This window comes from Echinops telfairi, unplaced genomic scaffold (assembly GCF_000313985.2).
Source record: "Echinops telfairi isolate 266 unplaced genomic scaffold, ASM31398v2 ScPeMD7_7418;HRSCAF=8456, whole genome shotgun sequence".
Classification (NCBI taxonomy): Eukaryota; Metazoa; Chordata; class Mammalia; order Afrosoricida; family Tenrecidae; genus Echinops; species Echinops telfairi.
The window spans coordinates 994432-1005734 of record NW_022111318.1 but is presented as its reverse complement, the minus strand read 5'-3'; the positions used below and the strand labels follow the sequence as shown (position 1 = coordinate 1005734).

Genomic DNA, 11303 nt, shown 5'->3' with positions numbered 1-11303 from the left:
TTTTTTTGCTTTGTTTACTCCTTAGTGCTTATCACCATCTGGTGTATTATGTATAGATTTGTTTATCGTCTTTGCTTCCTTTAGAATTCCATCTCTATGAGAGCACAGACTGTAACATTTACTCGTGTGTTCTTACAACGTGGAATCTACTAAGTCTTTAAATAAATGGTTCTCACTGTTTTCACTGTGAATTTCTTACAACCTGGCACGAAGTGAAGGCTAGGAGCATATTTGTCACAAAAATTCTAAAGATGTTTAAAGGAAGTTTATTTTCTGATTAAATTTTCAGGTAGTCAACGTGATACATTATGTTATGCATTATAATGTATAATGAAAGAAAACTGATTTAGGATTTATAATGGATGCAGAAAAGTCAATACAGTTGTATCCGTTTCCCCCAGATTTTCAAAATTGGGATTTTTATATATTTTCCATAGCAACATAATTATTTGGGATGTTTTAGGATTTCCCAAGATCATCCACATACTTGGTGATTTGCTGGAAGTATTCATAGGTACTCAGCATATGATTGTACCCACAACTAAGGTTTCCTGTAGGAAAAAGATATCTGGTGGGATCAGCAGGAGAAAAGGACACAGGCAGAGTCTAGAGAAATCCATTGCTCACTCTCTCTTGTGAGGTCAGGCGAGGCACCAAACTGAGTGTTCCTATTTCTAGTCGTGAAAAATACAGTAATATGTGCGGAGTGTCTGCCCATATGCAGCTCACTCCAGATTTTTATTGGTCGATGGTCACCTGGGCACTGCCTGCCTAAAAACTACCAAAACTTAAGACTCGTAAAGGGAAGCAGGTGTTTGGCATCAGTCACCGCGCTTTACAGTCTAGAAATGGTGAACACCCCTTATTAGTTATAGAACTGAGGAGCACTTTGAAAGCCAAGTTTCCAGATACTAATTAAGGCCAACCTGGCAAGCACAGCCGTCTGAGGATAGCAGCCCTCAGGCCTACTATGTTAACTCTTTCTGCACAAGGGATAAATTCCATGAGATTGAACTCCTACCTGGAGGAATGATAACATTTAACTTTTCCCCTGAATGAGAGAGGACTTTTACTGAGTTGCTGATACTAGATTTAAAGGAATTTAGAAGGAAAGGGGACTTTATGTTTTATAAGGCCACAAATAAAGTAGTACCCACTAATTCCTGGGCATAATCTTCTGTCTGCTGTCTTTGGTTTGCAGGATCAAGGCTGCCATCCCAAGCATCAAATTCTGCTTGGACAATGGAGCCAAGTCAGTTGTTCTTATGAGCCACCTGGGCCGACCGGATGGCATCCCCATGCCTGACAAATACTCCTTAGAGCCTGTTGCTGTAGAGCTGCGATCTTTGCTGGGCAAGTAAGTGCCAGGTTCTAGTAGTTGGGTTCTGTTTTTGGCGTTGTTATTCAGTACGTTCTTTAGTGGTTCTTATCATTTAGACTGCTCAAGGCTCTCTGTCTCTTGCTCTTCCCAGGGATGTTCTTTTCTTGAAGGACTGTGTGGGCCCAGAAGTGGAGAAAGCCTGTGCTGACCCAGCGGCTGGTTCTGTCATCCTGCTAGAGAACCTCCGCTTTCATGTAGAGGAAGAAGGAAAGGGAAAAGATGCTTCCGGGAACAAGGTGAGACCCACGATTTCGACATGATTAGGGGTAGTGAGACTGTGATCGCAGAATCAAGAAGCTCATTTTCTCCCCTTCATTCTTTTATGAAAAGGATGACATACATATTAAAATGCAGATTCTATAAAATTGCTCAAAGAATTATCATAGAGTAAAACATCCTTGCGTAACCACTGCCCAGGTCAAGGAATAGAGTATTACCAGCACCCTAGACGTCCTCATGGTCAAGTGCTTTTGAGAGACCTTTGAACAATGTATCCACATCATTCACATGGAAGTGTAGTCTGTGACCATGCCAATTTCAGACGGTGCTTTCCTTACGCTTGGCCTGAAAAACACGAGGATCTTTTCCTTTAAAAAATATTAATTGGGGGTTAATACGTATATCCTGCAATCACAGAGGACCTTTTTCTGACAGTTAATTTTCTCAGAGAGACAATTGCAGAAGAAGGGTAGGCTATAATTCACCTGTTCTGAGAGCAAACATTCACTATTGGTGGTTGTGGGGGTGAATATCCTTGCTATACCAGTTGTTGCTTCAGAAGAAGCAGTTTTAGGAGGATTTTTCGTTTGTTTGTAAAGTCAAGGCTGGAACAAAAAGTTGTAAGCAATAGGCCTTGATGTCTTATGCAAGGAGAACCTATGTTTATATTTTGAAAAAAGAATTAGCAAGTACATAATGTTCAAGGCAGACTTTTTTTCTGCTAGTTCAATTACACTCTAGTTTCATTCTACAAAGACTTTAGAGCAGCGGTTCTCAACCTGTGGGTCGTGACCTCTTTGGGGGTTGAATGACCCTTTCAGAGGGGTCGCCTGATTTGTAACAGTAGCAAAATTACAGTTATGAAGTAGCAACAAAAATAATCTTATGGTTGGGGGGTCACCACAACATGAGGAACTGTATTAAAGGGTCGCGGCATTAGGAAGGTTGAGAACCACTGCTTTAGAGGAATTTTTGGTTTAAGCTTTTAAATCAGGACCGTGGTTTCAGGGGGTCAGCCTCCAGAATCGGTGGGAATTTGAAATTCTGTTCTGTATTAACCCTCTTGATCAGGATTCTTCTATAGAATCTTATCAAAATGTTCAGTAATCATAGTCAGGCAGATTCCAGTTTTTCTGGCCTCATGACAAAGGAGGAAATTAGCTGTACATTCCACTCCCGATATTCCTGACTCTCCCTCCTCTCTTGCTCTAGAATAGAGTAGTACTTGTGCCTTGGATGGCTGCTTGCATTGAATCTGGTCTAATGTGTATTTTCTTATCAAAGGATTTATTTAAGGTAGCTCCCTCCTAGTGGTTGATCCAACCTGGCATGATCAGGAAGACTGGCTGGAATGCAAATTGTCAGCCATGCAGATAAAAGGCTATCCTTGGAGACAACAAAACAAGATAGAAGCAGCCCAGGAACCTGATACTAGCATATCACACCAGATCTGGAATCTATCCCAAGATTACTTTGTGAGGCGGAAATAACATGCTGTCTTTTAAGGTTAAAAAAGATCTATATATTTTAGGAGGAATGTTGTACTTTCCTAAGTCAAATGGAAAGAAATGATGTCTTAGTTGTCTAGTAACAGAATTGCCACAAGTGGATGGTTTTAACAAACTTACTGCCTCACGGTTTAGGAGGTGGGAAGTCTGAATTCAGGGCATTAGCTGTCGAGGCAGGGCCTAGTCTCCCTTCGGTATTTCTTAGAGATCTCCATGTGACTTGGCATCGATTTTTTCCCCCCTGGGTTTAGAGGGTTGTTAGTGCAGAGATCCTGGGTCCAAAATGCTCCTTAGGCACGGATGACAAGACTTCACGTTACGTACTTTGGTCATGTTGTCAGAAGAGACCAGTCCCAGAAGGATAACATGCTTGGTAAAGGATAAGGGCAGCAAAAAAGAGGAAGGCTCCCGCTAAGATGGATGGACACAGTGGTTGTGGGGATGCCGCAGGACCAGGCAGTATTTCAATCTGTTGTACATAGAGTCTCTGAGTCAGAATTGACTCAATGGTACCTAACAACAACAACAATAAAACCTTGTGGTCCCACCAGCTCTGGCTTTTTAGCCATATTGAAGAGGATTGATGGTATGAAATGCTTTTACAATTGTCTTTGGAGCCATCACATTTCCGGTGTTGGTTTAGTGTTTTTTTTTTCTTCTGCAGGTTAAAGCCAAGCCAGCCGACGTAGAAGCCTTCCAGGCTTCCCTGTCCAAGCTCGGGGATGTCTATGTCAATGATGCTTTTGGCACTGCTCACCGAGCTCACAGGTATTAAGAGCCTTTTCCAATGTTGTGTGAGACCGCAGTTCTTGTTTACTCAAGAAGTGCAAGCTCTAGGTTGCTGTTGAATAGTTCTATCTTATACCAGGTAGGATCCCGGGTAGAGTAGTGGGTTCTGGGTTGGGCTGCTAATTGGAACCACCAGCTGCTGCTCAAGAGGAAGATGAGGCTTTCTACTCCTAAAGAGTTAGTCTTGGAAACCCACAAGGGCAGTTCTAGCCTGTCCCACACGGTTGCTGCGAGTGGGCATCGACTTGCTAGTAGTTTAGTAATTATATTATACCATGATCTCTGGAGTTCTGGCTGTAATTGGTGCTGCCATTGTTGGTCTTATTGACTATCCCTGATGCAATGATGAAATAGAAGTTTAAAAAAATGCTAGGAATTGTAGGGTGTTTTGACAAAGCATGCTAGTTGCACTTGTGATACTTCATGTAGTATTCCCTTTGTGAACATCATGAGACCAGATGCTTGTGCTGTCTGTCAATAGGCAGCAAATTGAAGAATCTTCTGTTATCATTAATTGGCTAATTAGTGACTGTGATTAATCCTTGGCTTGCTGAAGACTTAATTGGGTAACTTCAAGTCTGTGGACAACGTTGCTTTTCATTTGTTTCACTTGACCCAGTACTCTTTCGTATTCTTAATTGAAAACCTTATCTTGTATTGAAGTATTTTTATTGCTGGTTACATCATAAGCTGTTTAAGTGCTTGACTGTTAACTGAAAGGGTGGCTATTCAAGGCCACCCAGCCACTCTGCAAGCAAAAGACCGAACGATCTGCTTCCATAAAGGTTGTGACCAGGAGAACCATACGGGGCAGTTCTATCCTGTCATGGGGTCCCTATGAGTTAGAGTTGACTTATTGGCATCAAACCACAATACGGGGAAAACCAGGTTGCCACCATTTAATAAAAGGAAATGCCCTTTGGAACTGAGAGAAATTATAAGGCTTGACTAGAATCTGTTTTTTATCTTTTCTAGTTCCATGGTGGGAGTGAATCTGCCACAGAAGGCTGGCGGTTTCTTGATGAAGAAGGAGCTGAATTATTTTGCCAAGGCCTTGGAGAGCCCAGAGAAACCCTTCCTGGCTATCCTGGGCGGGTATGAGCCAGATCATGCATTAAGCAGTGTTGTTGCCGGGTCGTCAGCTGATATGATTAGACTGGGTAATTGAGGAGAAGTCAGTAAAGGGATTATGTGTCAAGGTGTGGAAAACCAAACTAGGGAGGGTTTCCCTGGGGTTAGCAACAGTCATTATCTTCCCCATGGGGCAGCATCCAGAGAGGGTAGTTGTAGAGAGAGGACATAGTGATGGTCATCTGCCAGGAGGAAAGCCCAGGAAATACATCTTTTTGATCTACCTCCAGTCTTTTGTGGATACGTGCTCCGCCCCAGTTGGTGGAAACTCAACTGGAAGCCAGAGGGCATGTGATCCTGCTGATATAGCCCATGCAGGAAAGCTACAAGATGGTTCTAGAGGGAAAAGTGGAAAATCTTCCCCTTAGATCCGTGCTTCTCAACCTTCCTAATGCTGCGACCCTTTAATACAGTTCCTCATGTGGTGACCCCCCCAACCATACAATTATTTTGTTAAAATCATTTTTATAACTGTACTTTTGCTACTGTTAAGAATCGGACAACCCCTGTGAAAGAGTCATTCAACCCCCAGGTTGAGAACCGCTGCTCATCTAATATTGAAGCACTTGGCCGTTTATAGTCACACAGCTTTGGCAAGGCATAGCTATAAAAACCTCATAGGTTAAATCACTTTGATCTCATTTTCCCCGATCAAATGTGTGTTTTACATTTTCTCCTATGGGGAAGGTATGATGTGGATAAGCTTCTAATGGCTTAGCAAAAAAAAAAAAAAAGTGGACTCTCCGAGGTGAATGTTAGGAAGTAGGGGCAGACAGCTAAGACTGTTAGAAGAGATGGGTACGTCCTGCCACCTGGCATGGCTAGCTCAGAGCAGCCTCTTAATAGCTGGAGGCGCTGACCTTTCTATGAGTAGAATTCTGTTCCAGGGGACTGACACACTCAGCATTTTTTGACGCTCGTTGACTTGGGTTAGTGACATTACTTTGGAGTCAGTTTCCGGTATCTGTTGCTCACTGGGTTGTATGAGCTGTTTCAGGGTCCAGAAGACAATTGGGGTGAGTACAGGCTATCTGGGTCTTGTTCTTGTAAAAAGATATGTTGGAAGATTTTATGTACTGTGTTATAAAGGGCCAATTCTGGTCTCTAATATTCCCGACTTTATAATACAAAGAGTACTCTAAAAACGTGTAGCGCCGTTTAGAAAGCCTGTTCATTAGTGAGAGGCACTGTATATATTTTCCTTATTCACACAAAACTTTTGAGACTTTTAACTTTTTAACGTGAAATTAGGTGAGAGTTGTGTTTTTGGTCTGCAGCTTTCTGTAGGTTTGGCCATGTGGGAATGAATGCCACCTTGTGGTTATAGTTAAGTCTTAGATTCAACCTGAAATTCGTATTTTTGGGAAGTTTCGTGTGGAAGTTTTTTGCCCTCCTTTTTTATTAATCTAGAAAGATATTAATATCAATTGTTACCAAAGGGTAGAAACAAAGTGGAAAAAAGAGTTTAATAAGGGCATTGCTGTGAGAAAAAGGAAGGAAAACTTTGGAAGTGGGCCTCAACACATATAACTCCAAAAGAGAAGACGTGAACCTCTGATGGAAGGGAGTCTTCTTTGTAGCTCTTGTGGTCCATCTTATTAGTTTCTTCATTGCCTTTCATGCCTTGGTGGCCAGGAACGTAATTCCACGCCTTGGGAAGCGTAATAAATCTTCTCAAAATCACTTCTGTTGACAACATCTCTTCCGGAGGCTGTTTTCCATCCATTTTGTTTCCAGTTATCAACTCATTCTTTGCTGTCAGTTTTAATGATGAGTTTATCCAAATTTTGACTTCTTGCTTGTTCATTTACTTTGTGAGCTACCCTCAGTTCTGCTGTCTGAGTTGTCTGCCGTCCAGAAACCCTCACTTACATTCAGTGGGTTGCCAGGTCCCCAGTGAGCGCCGCATCCAGCTTGTGCACCACTTGTCCCATTATTGCTGCAGCTACCAGCAACATCAACAGTTGGAATGTGCTCTCCCCCTAGCCAGAGTCCTATCCTTGTAGGTCCCCAGCAGTCACGTCATATTTTCCACAAAGGTCAATGCCTTCCTTAGTCCTTGTGGTCTTCCGTCTTTTTTCCCCTTTCTAGCTGTGTTGTCTCTTTTAGCCCACTTAACAATTAATTTTTTGAGCGATTTACATTTTAAAAACGATTGTGGAAACATTCAAACATATTCAGAAGTTGAGGGAATAATAGTATAATATCTTCTCAGATATCCATTACTCTGCTCCAGCAATTATTGACATTTTTGCCAATCTTGTTTCATTTTTATCCCCATACTTTTTGTCAGGAGTATTTAAAGCAGCTGTACAGATTTTGTATGTGTTTCTTGAATGATAATGAGGGTTCTTTTGAATAACCACCATGTTACACTTAACCATGATCTGCCAATTTTGTTAGTATCTCTATTATCTCACCTGTAGTCTGATGTTCTCTTATAAATATTTTTGTCTTATTTATATTTATTGCTTTGTTTTCTTTTACTAGAATGTAAGCTCTAGAAGGGAGCTTCTTGTTTGTTTAAGATCATTCTATTGGGGGCTCTTACACAGCTCTTATAACAATCCATACCATATACTCAGCTATAAAAAAAACCCCAATCCATACATCACTTGTATCAAACATATTTATACATATGTTGCCATCATTATTTTCCAAACATTTACTTTCGATTTGAGCCCGTGAGCTTTGTTTTGATCATTAATGTTTCTTAAAGACCTGGAATACTGCAGCTAGGTACTCAATGTGTCTTTTAAATTGAATAGTAAAAAAAAAAGAATGCTATAGAGCAAATGCTCCAACAACCTAGTTCAACCCTAAGGGTGTAAATATAGACTAGGAATATCTGTCTATTTATTTGGTGTACAATCTGATCGTTCTAAGGGTGTGGCAGTTCTGAATAGGTGCAAAGATCTTGAGCACAATTAGCACTATCTGGATGTTGGCAGGGGAACGTGGTGCAAAATAGAACTATAGATAAAATATATCTTCTCAACCCTCCTTGGCTAGAAATGTATTGACCTTTTAGCTTAGAGAAACATAAGAACAGTGTCAGTCAGTACATTAACACTCTGTGGAACATTTCTCCGTACCGGAGCCTTGACACAACAACTGAGGCGCAATATGAGGGGGGCTCCAAAAAGTTGGTGGAAAAATGGAATGAAAAGATAATGGAACTTTCCCATGACTGTGTGAAGCTTCTATATGTCATAAGAATTTCCTAGTCAATTGTTTGGTTTTTGGTGATGATTCTCATTTTCCCTTTAGAGCTAAAGTTGCAGATAAGATCCAACTGATCAATAATATGCTGGATAAAGTTAATGAAATGATTATTGGCGGTGGAATGGCTTTTACCTTCCTTAAAGTGCTCAATAACATGGAGGTAGGAAAACTGACTAGTTGCATGTCAAATAGCTCTGTGTAATAAATAGCAGGTTATATGTCTAAAAACCCAGCTTCTTACATGACTCCCTAAAGCTCCCTGTACTTGTAGGAGTATTTTTGTGGGTTCTTTTACCCTTACATTGCCTTGTATCTGGTTTGTGAGGTATCGTTTTCGTAGTATATAGAGATTGACTATGATTATCTTGATTCTTCTGTGTAGATTGGCACTTCTCTGTTTGATGAAGAGGGAGCAAAGATTGTCAAGGACCTAATGTCCAAAGCGGAGAAGAACGGCGTGAAGATTACTTTACCCGTTGACTTTGTCACTGCCGACAAGTTTGATGAGAACGCCAAGACTGGCCAAGCCACCGTGGCCTCCGGCATACCTGCTGGCTGGATGGTGAGTCACTTTGGATAGTTTCTATCTAGCATGGGTAAAAGACATTTTGGTACCTTTTCATCCATTGTTTTTTCAGTCAGCAAGCATTAAAAAAAAATCTTGACAGCTCACTATCAGACGGGGATCCATTGGAAAAACAATGATATGAGATTGCTGTTGTCTTCATCAGTAATGTGGGGGGAAGGAACAGTTTTTCTTTCTTCACCCATTTAGTGTTTATTAAGTACTTCCTATTCCTGGGGATTGTGCTGAGCTGCTCACAGCTTGAGGTGTTCTGGATTATGTTACAGCCTAGAAGCATGTATAAGGAATCTTTCACAAGTGAAAACATTAAAATAGAACTATACTGATTATAAGCTGGAAAATGTATATGTGTATATTAAAGACTACTATGAAGTATAGTTGATTTTAGTGCTCGACAAAATTCACACATTATCATTATAATAGCTATGTAAAATGGTATCATGTTAGCATACTAGTTTGCTTGTCATTTTCCTTTGGCCTCTGGGTTTTAGGTAATTAAATGGCTCTGAAAGTGTGATTCCAAGACTGCGACATCAGTATCATTTTGGAACTTGTTAAAATGGAAGTTTGTAGTCCCTATTGTAGACCAACTTAGAAAATCAGGGGTTGAGGCCCAGCAATCTGTTTTAACAAGCCCTCCAGGTGATTCTAATGTACCCCGCAGTTGGAGAAACACTGATCTAGGTTCTCAACTTTGTTTTTGAACTTCAGCACAATTGACATTTTGGGCCAGTTTGTCTTTGGGGTGAGGTGGGGGGTGGGGTGCTACTGCATATGTTTTAGGATGTCTGAAGCGTCCCTGGCCACTAGATGCCCGTCACTTGCTCTCATTTGCTTATTGCCATTGAGTTGATTCTGATTCATAGCAACCTATATGTGGGAAAGAGTAGCACTGCTCCTGCGAGTTTCTGAGATTTACAAATCTTTAAGGGAGTAGGAAGCCTCATCCTTGTCCCATGGAGCAGTTAGTTGATGGTGCTGAACTGCTGACTTTGCAGTTAGCAACCCAGTGTGTAACCCACTATGCCACCAGGGCCCCTCCCATACCACAACAAAAAATGTTTCTAGACATTGCCACATGTACGCTGGATAGGGGCAGAATTGACCCCGGTTGACAGTCTAGCTCTTTGTGCTCCTTAAGTATTGTGGTGAAGAATGTCTTTCCACCACCCATCTATCATTTTTTAGTTTGATGGTTTGTGCGTTGCTATGATGCTAGACGATATGCTTCTGGTATTTTAAATGCCACCAGGGTCGCTCAAGGTGAACAGGTTTCAGCAGAGTTTCTAGACTAAGACAAATTAGGAAGAAAGGCTAGGCTACATGCGTATGAAAATTAGCCACTGAGGACCATATGGATCACAACGGAACACTGCTCTAGTACGGGACAAGGAGTCCCCTAGGTTGAAAGGAGCAGCATCGAGGAAGGCCCTCGACCAGATGGATGGACACTGGCTACAACGTGGGCTCAAGCAGAGGAACAATTGTGTGGATAGCACAGGACTGGGCAGTGTTTCGTTGTGCATGTGGTCGCTATGTGTTGGAACCAACTCGATGGCACCTAATAACACTAACAAAGTTGAAAGGCACTCCTAATACCCAGTTGCCAAAACAGTGGGCTCAAGCATAACAATGGCCATTAATAGGGTGTAGGGGTGGGCAACATTACACCCTTTAGTACACAGGGAGTCACCATGAATTAGATCCAACTTGATAGCAACTGACAGGTATAAAATACCTTTTCAGGTTTTGCCTTATACTCTTTTAAAAGTTCTTTTAGCCACAGGTGCACCCAGCTGTGCAGCTGCTTAAGACTGGAGAGATTCTATTGGTTCTAGAGGAAAGTGAGATCCAGTCTTGAGTTCTGGTCTTGGCAGAGGCGGTACTTGCTCTTCTAATGAAATTTCCTTAATTGTACCCTGTAGGGCTTGGACTGTGGTCCTGAGAGCAGCAAGAAGTATGCTGAGGCTGTTGGTCGGGCTAAGCAGATTGTGTGGAATGGGCCTGTGGGGGTATTTGAATGGGAAGCTTTTGCCCGGGGAACCAAAGCTCTCATGGATGAGGTAGTCAAAGCCACTTCCGGGGGCTGCATCACCATCATAGGTAAGAGGTCCTGTACGAAGGTAATATTCGTGAGCGGTCAAAATTCTGATCTGGGGAAGGTAGAAGGAACGTGGTGGTAACTTTCCCTGGGTTTCTTGGTGTGAGTGAACCTTGAGTGCTAAGCGGGTGTGAAATTCATCATTGCACCTCTCTCAGCGAGATGGAATTGAGTGGTATCAACTAGTATTTGGGCTTCCGAGGCCAATGGCTCATAGTTTTAGTACCAATTCTGCCTTTCTTTTCTCCTTCCCATCTAACAGGTGGTGGGGACACTGCCACTTGCTGTGCCAAATGGAACACTGAGGACAAAGTCAGCCACGTGAGCACTGGGGGCGGTGCTAGTCTGGAGCTCCTGGAAGGT

At 42.0% G+C, this 11303-nt stretch overlaps 1 protein-coding gene across 1 annotated transcript in view; it reads left to right on the top strand.

The window, feature by feature from the left end:
• PGK1 (phosphoglycerate kinase 1) overlaps positions 1–11303 on the top strand; it is a 26306-nt gene that overhangs the window by 11675 nt on the left and 3328 nt on the right. The window contains exons 3-10 of the mRNA XM_004717638.4: positions 1202–1357; positions 1473–1617; positions 3773–3876; positions 4873–4992; positions 8299–8413; positions 8636–8815; positions 10765–10942; positions 11203–11301. Coding sequence (XP_004717695.1) covers positions 1202–1357; positions 1473–1617; positions 3773–3876; positions 4873–4992; positions 8299–8413; positions 8636–8815; positions 10765–10942; positions 11203–11301 — 1097 coding nt within the window. The remainder of the gene's footprint in view (positions 1–1201; positions 1358–1472; positions 1618–3772; positions 3877–4872; positions 4993–8298; positions 8414–8635; positions 8816–10764; positions 10943–11202; positions 11302–11303) is intronic.